Below are 15,433 nucleotides of genomic sequence, written 5' to 3' on the forward strand. Positions count from 1 at the left end.
TCATTGGGCAAAAGTCATCATCAGGTCAAGAGACTGTTCATCCTATTTCTAATGAGTTCTGCATGAACTGCCCGTCTCCATAAAAAGCCAAGAGCTACTTCATAGAAGGGGAGAGACTTCAACACTTCTTTTAAAAGTCCATCATATTTAGTTAAGCATAGGTTTAAATTTTTTTTTAATTTTTTAATGTTTATTTATTTTTTAGAGAGAGAAAGAGACAGAGTGCAAGCAGGGGAGGGGCAGAGAGAGAAGGGGAGACACAGAATCCAAAGCAGGCTCCAGGCTCTGAGCTGTCAGCACAGAGCCTGACATGGGACTTGAACTCACAAACTGCGACATCATGACCTGACCCACCCAGGCGCCCCTTTAAAAAGTTTTTTTCTTAATGTTTATGTTTTTGTGAGAGAGACAGAGAGAGAGAGAGAGAGAGAGAGAGACAGAGTTAAGCATAGGTTTAAATTACAAAAGTCTCTTTTAATAATTAATCATTTTATGCTGGCCCTTCACAGACTATTTCCTTTATTCTTGGTGAACCAGGCATATTTGAAATTCACACTGACTCTTCAATGCTTTTTAAATAAAAAGCATATTTTAACATATAATGCCTCTTTAAAACACCCTACTTTAAAAACACTAAGGGTTTTACAAATGGGTTTTCAACAATCATTATAAAAGCATGCTATTTTTGTGGTAAATGCTAATACTTAAATAGCAAATGATCTATAATAACAGAGAAGGTTTCATAATAACAGACTTTAGAAAAATTAAATGGTGTTCGGTTTTGCAAAAGCGATTTTATGTAGTTTACAATGAGAGGCATGAAAACAATAAAACTTTAAATCTATTAAAGAAACGTCACCCAGTAAGAAGGGGAAAGCGGCAATTATTTTGAATTTGAGACAGGTATTTATGCCAGTTTTCCAAAGATCCTATGGAAAAAAGAAAGGGGGGGGGGTGTGCAGTAAGAAAAGAAAAGCCGGATGGATTACACAGGTTTCAGACTGGAGTAATTCTCAGTGTGGGCCAGAGGAGACCGGGGCAGGGACATAAGTCCTGGGAGATGAGAGTGATGTAAGAGGGGACTTCTGAAAATAGTTCGCCAGCCAGCACATAATTCAAAACGGGCATATTGCTGGCGATAGTGTTTCATGCGGTTTAAAAATAACTGACCTATATTTGGAAATAATAAATAGTTGGTGTGAAAGAGAGGAGAATCAAAGATTATTCTCTCTACTTATAATAATAATATTAATAATAATATTTATATATATAAATGGTTTGATGAACTGACTCCCCATCTCTGGAAGATAGCTCTTCCTTCCCCTGGTTCTCAAGACACGACTCAAAATAGTGACCGTCCACACAATGACATTTGTGTTCTTGGATTATGCCAACAGGAAATCCACAATATTGGTGCGTTGGTTATGCATTTCTCGAGGGTGCCCCACCCCCAGCCCATTTTCCAAGGATTGAAATCCATTTACTCCAATGTACCCAGGGCAGCCGAATTGATTTATTCTTACTGGAGAAAAGTACGAGAAAGTTCCTGAAGTGATGTTGTCCTCCTGAAATGTTAAATGTGATAAGGATGATTTGCTCTGCCCCAGAATGTGTGCGCTGTGGCTGATCTATACGATCCAGTGGCATTTTCAGATGTTTGTGGCACAAAGTACACTTTCTTACCATTTTTCTTCTCTTACAATGGTGCCATCTTTGTTTTTGGTTTTCGTTTTTGAGAGAAAGAGTGAGTGAGTGGGGGAGGGCAGAGAGAGCCTGACGTGGGGCTTGAACTCACCAACTGTGAGATCATGACCAGAGTTGAAACCAAGAGTCAGGCGCTCAACCGACTGTGCCCCCTGGGCACCCCCCGTGGGGCCATCTTTGACTGACACCCTTCCCCATGCACACACAACCCCACTGTGAGGGTCCCTTCACAGTGGGTGCTCTGCTCATTACCTTTGTACAGCGTCTTGGGCACCTGGCAGGTGTGTCCGCACCCATTGGAACAACATTTCTTAACCCCAGAGCACTCGTTGTCAGCTTCACAACTTTCCACACAGGCGGCGGCAAATCCGCTTGCTTTCTCGGGGGCCGGGCAGTCCCCCTGCTTCACCGCTAGGATGTACTTGAGGAACTCACAGCTCGTCAGGCATTCGTAGTTCTTCTTGGGGAACAGAGGCTAAAGAGAGAAGAAGAACCATTCTCTTATTTTTAAGATGTAAAATTCTTAAGTCATCTTTGCACTCGACGTGGGTCTCGAACTTACAACCCCAAGGTCAAGCGTCACACGCTCTTACCGACAGAGGCAACCTGGTGCCCTTAAAAGAGAACTTCTCTTATGACAGACTCAGGACGCTTGATTTCCAAAACATCAGAAAGGAAGGTAAAAAAATTCTTACTTGGTCAAAATTTCCCTGGAATATTTTACAAAATAAATAGATTTGTTTTCTTTTCCCCCCAAACCCATAATACTGTATGTTAATTTCTAAAAGGAACCCAACCCTTGAATTCTACCTTTCCAGATACACATGAATTATACAAACACACATTCACAAAGTATTACATTGTGAGTTAAATGTGGTTGTCAAATAATTGATTACAAATATTCATAAAGGATGTTAGTACCATTTGAGGGGCTCTTTGGACCACTGTACACATATTTTCATTCTCTAATGAGTCATTTAGTTTTTGCCCGGTCAATACTAATCAAGATGTGTTCGCTGTAGCCCTCCGGAACATTTACAACCCTCACATCCGTGAACACATTTAGTGATAGCTTATCAAATAGTAGTGTAAGCCTCAGTTAATTGAACATATTTTAATAATATCCAGCTTCTAGAGTTAACGTGCACATGGGACCTCTTATCAATATGGAATTGTCAATAAATTCTGCAGAAAACGAATGTGAATCGTTGTTACCTGTGACACAGTCAGGTTCTGGATAGCATATGGCTGATGATATTTCAGTTGAGCCCACAATCAATGAAACACTAGAGAGAACAGGTATTCCTTGGCTTGTTTAGAGAGTCAGTCGCATTATGGAAACAGTGTGAGTAGTGGAAAGGGTCACTTATCAAATGTGTCTTTTTCCTTAGGAAAAATGGTTCAGGACAGCATTTGGTGATGCTCCTTTTGCTTTGATGGCTGGTTGCCAAGATAGCTACCCTAACCCCAACCAGTCCCCTAAACCCATTGTCAGCTGCAATGCACCTGTCCAGCCAGGTAAAGTCCCAGCCCTCCATCCATCCCCTTTGTAAGGGTGCCATGTTGTTGCTAAAGAAGGTTTTGTGAGCCAGGCTCCCAGGCAGTGGGGATGGCACTCCCACACCCACCCTCTGCCAAGAACTGGGGCACTGAGTGACACGTGGCGAACCGCAGGCACCCCGCCAGGAGGGGAACTGTCTGGAACTGTCCCCTCCGTGTGCACGAAGTGTTCACCTGCACGGGCTTGAACTCTGGTGAGGCTGTGCTCAGTCAGCCCTAAGCAATGCCAACAGCAGTGTCAGAGAGGGGCTCCACTCAGAGCCTTCCTCCTGGAGGTAGGAGACCACCAAGGAAGGTTCTCTGTTTACTGTTTGATGTCAAATAGGAGTCAGCGACAGCAGAATTACATGCGGTGGCACTGGTGACCACGAACCGGGGTGCAATGTGAACAGCATGTGGTAGGTGCTGTTCCACACTGCTGACTAGCCATGACTCATGACTGGTAGCACCTGGGGACCCCTGAATGGCACCCAGCAACACTTCTGGTGGCGGAGTCAACACCGGCCTCACCGATGACTGCATAGGGCTCACCGCTACCTGGCAACATCTGGGCATCTCCTGATAACGCTGCCCACCACCTGGTAAGACCTACCATGTGTTACCAGTTGCTTCTCGGTGACTGAACACGAGTCTCTACCACATGCTGGGAAACACCTGCCAGCATGCTGACCACTGCTCCTCACTGATGACCGAGTTTGACCCTCTACACAGCTAGCGACACCCACGTCTTTACCTTGCTTCCAAAAAGGGAGTTAATTATAGCCAGTTTACTCCTCATGTTGATGGTGACTGAAATGTCATTGGAAACCACAAACATGGTAACTCCAGCACCAGGACGCGTCCCAGTCACCCAGGAAAACTCCAACCCCAGGGCAGTCCTCCATGCTGCTTCTCCTCTCCTTCTCCCGATGGTGCCTGAACCTGCCTGGGGCGCCTGGGTGGCTCCCTCGGTTAAGCGTCCGGCTCTTGACTTTGGCTCAGGTCACCACCTCACAGTTCATGGAATTGAGCCCTACGTCGGGCTCTGCACTTGGCATGGGGTCTGCTTGGGATTCTCCCTCTCCCTCTCTCTCTGCCCCTCCCTTGCTCCTTCTCTCTCTCTCCCTGTTTCTCTCTCTCAAAATAAAATTAAAAAAAAAAAAATCTGCGTATGAGTTACGACGGCAAGCGCTACATTATGTGTATTTTACCACAATTAAAAAAAATTCACCTAAGAGCAAGAAATGTATGCATACTGTGAGGACATGTGTGGTATCAGATACGAGCGCTCTCTCGCAGACACGTGGTCTTTCTGATAGCGTAACTCTAATGTACTTTCAGGTGTCAAATGCTGTATGGCCATTAAATATGATGGAACAGTTCCGACTCTGCCAAAAGTGGGAAAACTGGAAGCATATCGGCTAGAAAAGGTATAACCCCAAAGGGTAAGTTACAATCGTGGATGTCAAATAAATGATGATTAGTCAAAACAGTGTCTCACCGGAAGAACTTCCCGGGTAAAACCTACAAGAAAGGCCGTGGTTTCAATACAGAAGCACCATAAATTTGTAGCTAATTTTTTGTTAACTGTAAAACACGGAAAGCCTCGTCAGTTCTTAAGGCTTTTCGGTCTTAATTGCACAGTTCATTTTTGCGTTAGCTGCTAGGTGTGTTTCCCTTCACTGGCTTTTGAATTCCTAAATTTAAGTCCAACCCTAACTGTGGAATCAAGGATGTAAAGGGATCCATAACAACGATGGAGTGCTGGCCAGTTTCTCTCTCAACAAAACGTATACATTACATGCACTGAAAGAAAATATTTAGTTACCCAAGTCAATTGGCCTGCATGGGCTGAAATGGCCGTGTACAAATAACTTTATTAAACCTGGCAAGTGTTTACGGCTTGCTAACTGGGATATCACCATGACTCAGTTTGCGCTACGGCACGATCACATCGGCCTCTTTCGTCGTCACATATGAAAACAGGGCATGATTCGAGATTCGGATAACAAAGTGTGGGCTCTCTGCTCACGTGACTCTCGCCATCACTGCGCCAACCGCCATACCCTTGAACTGTGAGAGACTTCCCGGTCAGAGACAGTATCTCCTCATCTTAACAATTTACTGATGGAGCAAATGGGGCAGAATTAAAAACAAATAAACAAAAACAGTGGCCTTCCCAGGTCCGAAACATTTGTTCCCAGTGAATGTCATGTAACAGGAACAATGATAATTAGCAGACTCATTTAGAGCTTCCGGTTGATGTGAGAGGCGTTCTGTACATTTATTCAATATTTCTCCTTCTTGGTATGGATTCAAAACTGTGATTTTGTGTGTGTGCATGTGAGTGTTTGGAGAACCGTGGAAACAAATGTGTGAACAAAAAAAGTTCATCCTTGCCCTGGAGCTTTCTCGACGGGTACATGAGCCTGAAGTAATACAAATAACGTTATGAATATTACATGAGACGGTGCATACAAAGGACGAAGCCCTATTATGCACCCCAATGGGTACTCAATAGCAGTGGAGTAATTGGTGTCTCTTTTCTTTTCCCATGCTACAAGTTTACTGTTTAACATTTCCAAATTCTTCTGTTATTCCGACAAAAATGTTTTAAGAGCCACAGACAGAAAGTTGGCTCTGCTTCTCCACAGTGTGACCATCACAAGTTTCCAACATGCTACTGCCAGATTAGGTTCTGAAATCTGTGTGGGGGGACGTTGCCCTGTTGGCACTTATAAGAAAGAAAAAAGTCTAAGTTTGGGGGTTCGTCTTACAAATACATGGATTTGGTACAACTATCTTACAGATGACTTGGATTCAATGGTTCCATTGTTTATTAAAGGCAGATTTTAATGTTCTCTATCAATTATCTTGGATAATTATCTTGGATTAGGTTGAAAAACTATTAGTGGTCTGAATGTAAATTGGAGAATATATGGTCTCTGTATGCAGGTCTGTCACTAGGCCTTTAAACATAGCTTATTGAGAATGCACTAGTTGAATGGAATAAAGACAAAAATGAGTGCAAGTCAGTGAAAATGATGTGTGAATATTAGTATTCTAGACATAAAGAAAATGTGTAAATTGGGCCACTAATGGCCAGTTGTAAATCCTGCGAACATAGGTCACTCAGTGTCAGTAAAGATACTCCTGACCAATAAGCACCTACTATTTCTCGTGATATTACGAGTTAATTACTGGGAGACTCGTCAAGAGATGTGAAAAATTTAGGGAAGGTGTAAGTTACCCCCATCATGATGAGTACAATGGCCATCAGCTTCATGGGAAACGAAAACATGTGTGGAAACACGGATGGATGTGCTAAATGTTATACTTGTTTATAAAATTGTACCAGCTACTAACACAAACTGTTCACTGTAAGATTAATGTAATTCCAACTCCTTAAAAAACTATTAATATGAGGGGTGCCTGGGTGGCACAGTTGCGTCCGACTCTTGATCTCGGCTCAGGTCATGATCTCATGATTTGTGAGTCCGAGCTCTGCATTGGGCTGTATGCTGATGGCACCATGGCACGAAGCCTGTTTGGGATTGTCTTCCTGTCTCTCTGCCCTTCCCCTGCTGTGTGCTCACTCACTCCCTTTCTCTCCTTCAAAATAAGTAAACCAAAAAAATTTAAAACTACAAACGTGAATAATTTTGCAAATCATACAAATCATACATCTTTTGCCAAGTCATTGGCTCTAATTTAAAATTGGGGAAAATCATGGTTACTATGCGCATTAATTTTTGTTCATTCTTTTTTCTGCCCTTACCCGACGCAAAACTAAGAACAGAATACTCTTCAAAGATCATGTATTTTTCTAGAGTAGTTAGTATCTACTGGTGTCATCATGCAGTCAAATAAGACAAACTTTAGAGTCAATGAAAATACCCTTGGTGCAATGGATTAGGTGAAAATCCTTAATATTTTATGGAATATTATATATTGTTGATTCTTATAAATTTCTTATAAATCTCTCCTACATCCCATCTCTCTGCTTAAAAACTAAAATATGTATTTTAGTGCCTTATCTGGGCAATATTCTAATAAGCTCAACTTACCTGGCAAATGATAAAAATACAATGAAATACTAACAATAAATATTAGGTTACCAGTTCTTGGATGCTTTTGTGGAAGATACTATTATCTTTGTTTTGTTTGGTATAACATGCAAGGTACTGTACAATCAAATAATCTGTGTAGTAATCATGGAATGATGAACATAAAAACATCAAATTCAGTAAATTATCTTAATATGTTAGAAATCACGTAAATATGAGGCCTCAGATATGGAGAGAACATCGGACTTGGTATTTAATTCAACTCAACAGAACTGTGTCATGTATCAAATATAGCAGTCTTTGAGAAAAGCCAGGGCTTGGGTGGGTTTGTTTTTTCCCGCTTCAGCCAATACACACATGCAACGTTGATGGCAGAATCCGTCCCCCAGGGGCTTTGCTTGCTCGTCTCACTTATTCTTCCCCAGTCCCCATAACCATTATGATCTCCATTTTACACATGAGGAGACAGAAACTCAGGGAGATTATAATTTATCTGAAATCACAAAACAAGTAAGAGTGTGGGCCACTCTTGCAACAGTGTTTTTCTACAGACCATCCCATATCTCAGGGGAAACTAAGAAGGCAGCAAAGACAGTGGCTCTCAACTTGCTTTCCTAGGAGGATCACCTGGGAGCTTCTAACACTCTTAAAATGTCAAGGCACAGAGGGAACACATTCTAAATAGGTTCTGATAAACAAGTATATGTGGAAATCATAGATATACACGTATATATGTAAATTATATATATGCAAATCAAAAGACAAGGAATTTTATCCAGGAATATTGATAAAAATCAGCAACACTTAGACACAGTTTGTGCCATTGAACTTCAAGGAGAAAAATATAATTCTGTGGCATTATCAACAATAGCCAAACTATGGAAAGAGCCCAAGTGTCCATTGACTGATGAATGAATAAAAAAGATGTCATATAGATACACACACACACACACACACACACACACACACACACACACACACACTGGAATATTACTTAGCCATCAAAAAGAATAAAATCTTGCCACTTGCAATGATGTGGATGGAGCTACAGTGTGTTATGCAAAGAGAAAATAAGTCTGTCAGACAAAGACAAACACCATGTGATTTTATTCACATGTGGAGTTTAGGAAACAAAACAGGAATATACGGGAACGGAAACAGAAACAGAGAGAGAGAGAAGCAAACCATAAGAGACTTTTAACAATACAGAACAAACTGAGGGATGCTGGTGGGTGGGGTGGGGGGATCGGCTAGATGGGTGACGGATATTAAGGAGGACACACTTGTTGGGATGAGCACTGAGTGTTGTATGTAAGCGATGAATCACTGAATTCTACTCCTGAAACCAATACTGCACTGTATGCTACTTAGCTAGAATTTAAATGAAAATGTGGAAGAAAAAAATTATAAAAATGTAATTTTTCAGGCATCCAGGTAAAAAGGGCAAATTGATCACGATGGAGAAAATATGGTTTTCCCCCATGTCAATTTCTCCCTACAAAATTTAATGTGTGAAGCTAATATGGCAATGTTTGCATAATAGTAAGAAAATAAACTATACATATACATATATATACACACACACATAAAATCAGCTAAGCTGTTATTCAAACGTACATGTGACAGAAACATTCTCAAAAAACTCAAAGAACATAGCACCCGTGAGGCTTTGTTACAAATCGATGCAATGCCAAATTCAGCCATTCTACAGATAAGCAGGAAACAAGAATAAATGAGCTAGTACAATACTCAGTACTCAAAGAAAATAATGCAGATACTTATATATTATGTGAGAGAAGCGTGTGCAATCCAAGTTGGACTTCATGTACAGTGGTAGGCAAAGTTTGTTGTGAACAATTTCAAAGAAAATGGCTATCTATGGACTCCTTTTTAGAAATAAAAGATATCACATTTTTAAAAGATTTTATTTTTTTAATGTTTTTATTTATTTTTGAGAGAGTGAGAGAGTGAGAGAGTGAGAGAGAGAGAGAGAGAGAGAGAGAGAGAGAGAGAGAGAACTAGTGGGAGAGGAGCAGAGAGAGAGGGACACACAGAATCCGAATCAGGCTCCAGGCTCTGAGTTGTCAGCACAGAACCCGACACTGGGCTTGACTCATGAACCATGAGATTATGACCTGAGCCAAAGTCAGATGTGTAACCCCCTGAGCCATCCAAGCATCCCATAAAAGATTTTATTTTTAGGTAATCTCTACAGCCAATGTGGGGCTCGAACTCACAACCCCTGAGATCAAGAGTCACATTCTCTACCGACTGAGCCAGCCGGGCACCCCAAGATATGATCAAATTTAGAAGCCAAGTGTAAAGAAATAGGTGTAAAAGTCTTGATCACTTTATCATCCACATAAATATATAACTAAAATTAAATAAACCAGGAATTATGGTGAAGGAAGAATATTCAATGTAATAAAACTAACAATTAGGAAATAATAACGTTAGAAAAATTGGGAGGCACAAAGACTGGTGTGGAGAACATATAAGTAACTTGCGTGGAACTTAATTGTAGGGCATCAGTATATAATAAAGCAAATATAAAATTTTTTATTTAAAAAAAAATTTTTTTTAACGTTTATTTATTTTCGAGACAGAGAGAGACAGAGCATGAACGGGGGAGGGTCAGAGAGAGAGGGAGACACAGAATCTGAAACAGGCTCCAGGCTCTGAGCAGTCAGCACAGAGCCTGACGCGGGGCTCGAACTCACATACCGTGAGATCGTGACCTGAGCCGAAGTCGGACGCTTAACCGACTGAGCCACCCAGGGGCCCCAATATAAAATTTTTTAAATAATGCTTTTGATCTCATAATACTTTTCATAATCATTTTCTCTCCCAAATTTGAAGATTCCTTTTTCTTCTGTTAAGCTCAAACAGTATTAAACTTCAAGCATTATTATTAAAAAAATTATCAAGCATTGAGGTACCAGATAAGATGTTCGCTTGATGGTAATGTATTGGGGTCCCCCAGACCACCCCAGGTTTGCTAATTCACTAGGGAGACTCATAGGGCTCAGCGTATAGTCCTACTCTGGGCTATGATTTATTATAGTAAAAGCAAGAACAGGGAAAACATGTGTAGCATGAAGTCCACAGGAAACCAGGTAACACATGTGAAATGCCGTCACCAGAGACATTAAGGAGACACTCAGTGCCCAGATTTTTGACAAGGCTGGTCACCAGGCTGCGGCCCAAATACCCAGACAGCCCTTGGGAAACTGGTGGCCATCACAACCATACTGTTGTACTAATAGTTTAGGGACAGTGAGCCCCTCTTACAGTTAGGGAATGGGGGGAACCCAGCCCAAACCTGAGTTCCCACATGCCAGCCAAGAGCCAAACTTTTAATTAGGAATTTCTTTTTTTTTTTTTTAACGTTCATTTATTTTTGAGAGAGAGAGAGAGAGACAGAGGTGAGTGGGAGAGGGGCAGAGAGAGAGAGGGAGACACAGAATCTGAAGCAGGCCCCAGGCTCTGAGCTGTCAGCACAGAGCCTGATGCAGGGCTCAAACCCACAGACCCTGAGATCGTAACCTGAGCTGAAGTCAGGCGCTTAACCGACGGAGCCACCCAGGTGACCCTAATTAGGAATTCCTAAGAGAGTGGTCTTAGGTTTGCTGTGGTAACTCTTTTGCACAGATAACCATGGATATTCTGGATGGTAGAATTTGGAGTGATGCTTTGGTTTTGCCCTCCTGTGTAGTTGTTACATTAAGTTTTTAATGGGCATATATAATTTCCACAAAACCATAAAAACATTACACTGTTAAAAAAAATCTCTAGTTGCATCTTTCAGAGAAGGAACATAAATACTAAGTATGCATAAAATAGGGAAAAGTAGTCTCAATTCAAATGTTTCTAATTTATGTTTGGAAATGCAATTATAATTTGCCTGGAAACTCAATCATGCATCCTAATTTATTAGATGGGATTACAATTAATTTGGTTCCCAGGCAAGTTAAAGACCCTGACCATGAATAATATAAATTAGGAGAACATGAGAAACATGCATTAGGGAAGTCACTTCCAATGAGTACGTGTCCCATTTGTCAAATTATGGTCATCTTAGGTTTACCTCAACTTCCTCTTGGGAAGAAAATGAAGAGATTTAAAAAAATTTTTTTTTACTGTTTATTTATTTTTGAGAGAGAGAGAGAGAGAGGCACACTGTAAGCAGAGATAGGGGCATAGAGAGAGGGACACATAGAATCTGAAGCAGGCTCCAGGCTCTGAGCCATCAGCACAGAGCCCAGCGCAGGCCTCAAACTCACTAACCGTGAGATCATGACCTGAGCCGAAGTCGGTCGCTTAACTGACTGAGCCACCCAGGCGCCCCAAGAGATATTTTTAAACTACTAATTTAAAAAAGTGTTAACCTGGAATTCTATACCTATGCCTTTCATGTGAGGATGGAAACAAACAAGCAACTAAAATTCCGCATTTTGAGAGATCAAAAAGTAGGGGTTTCCCCTGTTAAAAACCATTTTTTGTTGGTTTCTTTTCAGTCCTTATCAGCAATTCGCATCTGCTCTGTCTACAGAATATCACAGAAGAAAACACAAAAGACTTCAGACAATCAGCGCACAACTCCGAGCGAGCCCTTGACAGGGCATCCCAGTATCCAAGCGGGACACGCGCATTCTCCTGCGTAGGAAAAGCCCCTGCTTCCACGGGCTCAGCTCAGTGCCGCCTAATGGAAACGCAGACTCTGGGTGCCCACAGCATGCACCTCCCGAATCAGAACTAGCACGTCTAAAAGATGCCCAGGTGATCTGTGTGCACAAGGGAGGGTGAAAGGCGCCATTCTGGGCCATTCTAGAAGCTGCAGGAGGCATCTGCGGATGTGAGTGTCTCTCCACGTCCTTCCTGGTTTCTCATTCCAGAACCCTGGGCTTTTTACCCAGAGCACCTGCAACCTCACACCCCTGAGAAGACTCGTTTCCCCCAGCATACGAATGTATTCCAATCTTCCCAAAGGAAAGGTACACAAAAATCACATCCTTAAACTGAAGGTTCCTGGCCACAGCCCCTCCCCTCCCCTCCTCCCACACAGACACTCTTAACAAATGGACACAGACAGTTGTGTGGATTTGGTCGACATTTCCTCCTGTACTTTTTATCCTACAACCCAGAGTTCTATGGATGGACAACCACCACTCCACAGAAACCCTCTGACAGGGTTCTAGTCACCTCATGATGACAAAATCCCTTTTAAGTCTGTACCTTACTGACCTATCGCAGGATTCACAAGTATTAACCGTGCCCACCCCTTCGGAGGAAAAATGGCTAACCTTTATTCAGTGTTTCTCATGTTCAGACCCTGGTTAAATGTTTTACGTGCACCTTTTAGTTTTTACTCAAATGTGATGCTTTTGCAGTTTCCATGCCATATGCCCTTAACGCTTCCCACCTGCCTTGTCCCTCTTTCCAGGTGAGCTAGGTCTTTAAATCACTCAGAATAATTGCCAGTCTCCCACTTCTTGTAAAATTTCAAAACTCATCAATTCTCCTCCAAGCGAACCGCATATAATTCCGTATTCCCCAGCGTCATACGAAAATTCAGTGAAAACTGGGTGCCTGCGTGGCTCAGTTGGTTGAATGTCCATCCAACAGCTCTTGATTTCGGCTCTGGCCATGATCACGTGGTTGGTGAATTTGAACCCCGTGTCGGGCTCTGTGCTCACAGCACAGAGCCTGCCTCACATTCTCTCTCTCCCTCTCTCTGCCCCTGCCCCAGCTGCACTCTGTCTCAATATAAATAATGTTAAAAAAAAATTCAGTGAAAACTGAGCGCCCGAGTGGCTCAGGGCTGTGTGCTGAGTGTGGAATCTGCTTAAGATTCTCCCCCCACCCCCCACCCCCGCTTCTGCTCTTCCTGCAATGTGCACGCATACTCTCTCTCCTTCTCTCTCTCAAATAAATAAACAAATAAAAATAAAAGTTCAATGAAAATTTTTTTCATTTCAATTTTTTTTAACTGGGGGTGAAACAGCCTACATTCCATGGAGAATATGTCCCATCAAGCGAATAAACTACTGAAAAACCCTAAAAAGTCACTCAATATTATTGATTTTCTCATTTTGCAGGACTATAAAATGTGACATAATGAGGATAGCTTCTGTTATAAGAGGACCGGTAGGGACTCCTGGGTGGCTCAGTCAGGTGAACATCCAACTTCTGCTCAGGTCATGATCTCACGGTTCATGGGTTTGAGGCCCATGTCGGGCTCTGTGCTGACAGCTCAGAACCTGCTTGGGATCTTCTCTCTCCCTCTCTGTCTGCCCCTCCCCTGCTGGTTGCTCTCTCTCAAAAATAAATAACCATTAAAAATAAAAGAGGTCCGGGATACCTGGGTGGCTCAGTTGCTTGAGTGTCTGACTTTGGTTCAGGTCGTGATTTCACAGTTTGTGAGTTCCAGCCCTGTATCGGGCTCTGTGCTGACAGCTCAGAGCCTGGAGTCTGCTTTGGATTCTGTGTCTCCCTCTCTCTCTGCCGCTCCCCTGCTCATGCTATCTCTCAAAAATTAATAAATGTTAATAATTTTTTTGAAGAATTAAAAAAAAGAGAGAGAGGACTGGTAGAGGCAGCCTCACAAGAACTGTAAAACGCCATAAGTGTGCCTGGCCATGTTTCGGTCCCAGGACACCTGTGATTCCTAAGGTGAAAAGAAAATTGGGACAGAGTCTGCACTTTCCCCACTGCCCAGAGATCACAGTCCAGAAATAGAAGTATCACCTTGAAAGGTAAATGTTTATCATTTGTAAAAATAAGAGGTAAACGTTTATCATTCCTAAAAATAAAATTTTACTATTTATAAGGTAAGAAAAATTAGCACTTTGTGAACATGTGCTATTCACTGGTTACCCCAGCCTCCACTGCCTCTCTCACCTACCACTCCCGGCCATGCAGCAGATTTCACTAAGGACAGTGAAGCTTTCAGAAGAAAACTTCCACAAATCCCACACTGACACCCACCAACGTAGCTGAGCTCATTATCGTATCCTGAGAACACACACACCTTGGCATACGATACCATGTTCTTGTCCACCATTCATCAGCATCCTTCAGTAGCCCTAACTCTTGCACAGATGTTCCAGAACAGGAGAAGGCACTGCTTCCATTCCCGAATGCATGCATTTACCCTGCACCCGAGATTTTAAGACGCACAGCTGGGTTTTGGAGCATTGGAAGGGTAACATGTTTGAGTGCAAGAGACCCTCTGTAGGAGCGTGATGAATCTTCACAGCTTTAGTTTCTGACATGTGTTTTCAGTAGTATTGGAACATTCCATGGCTCAGTGCACCCAAAGTAGTAAGGGGCCTTGTTCTTCCCCCCTGTTCCTTGACGTACCCTTACTTCACTAGGATTTTGCATCATCAAAACTCCCTTCTGGTTTAAGCGTGTTCAAGCGACAGATGGTGGGGCCAACAACTTTCCATGAGAAACAGGCTCTACTTTATTTTCTGGTGGGGGAAGGACAACTTTATCCTCTACTCTGTTCGCTGGAATACAGCAGAGTCAGGAGCAGGTGCTGGGGGCAGAGCACAATGGACCAGAGATGGACCACCACCTGGATTCCAGATCTTGTTCCTCTACCGACTAAACATGGAGTCAATCTTGGGCAAATAAAACCATTTTCCTCCTTGTGCATCAGTTCTGTGGACCATCAAGTTCACCTGGTAAAATTCAGACACAACTTCCAAGAATGGTTATGAAAATCAAATATAATAAGCTTGGGAAACATTCTGAAAGGCAAAACACACAAAGAAATGAACCAACAATCCTATCTCTGGTTGAGGGCAAACCTCCTTCCTATTCCTATTTTCACACTGATGAGAACTGGATCTATCAGAATCCAGGTTGGTCCGAGAACAGCTTTACTACAAACCCTGGATCCCTCTCTCACTGGCATATCACTGATGCAGATTAGGCCTCAATTCTCTGTGACCCTAATGCACACTTCAAACTGCCAGTGTTGAGGTCCCAGTGAGTTCATACCAGGATGTGAAATCACAAACGTCAGATTTAAAGATGAGAAGCATGTCCTCCAGCAAGGAGGTCACTCAAACTACCATGTGTCACGCTTCACCAAAGCTCAGACAACATCAATT

The 15,433-nt window shown here is 42.4% G+C and overlaps 1 protein-coding gene across 1 annotated transcript in view; it reads right to left on the reverse strand.

The window, feature by feature from the left end:
* Window positions 1-15,433, reverse strand: part of ANOS1 (anosmin 1) — a 182,736-nt gene that overhangs the window by 52,311 nt on the left and 114,992 nt on the right. The window contains exon 4 of the mRNA XM_042974131.1: window positions 1,957-2,179. Within this exon, the coding sequence (XP_042830065.1) occupies window positions 1,957-2,179 (223 nt within the window). The remainder of the gene's footprint in view (window positions 1-1,956; window positions 2,180-15,433) is intronic.

Source organism: Panthera tigris, chromosome X (genome assembly GCF_018350195.1).
Source record: "Panthera tigris isolate Pti1 chromosome X, P.tigris_Pti1_mat1.1, whole genome shotgun sequence".
In the NCBI taxonomy this organism is placed as follows: domain Eukaryota; kingdom Metazoa; phylum Chordata; class Mammalia; order Carnivora; family Felidae; genus Panthera; species Panthera tigris.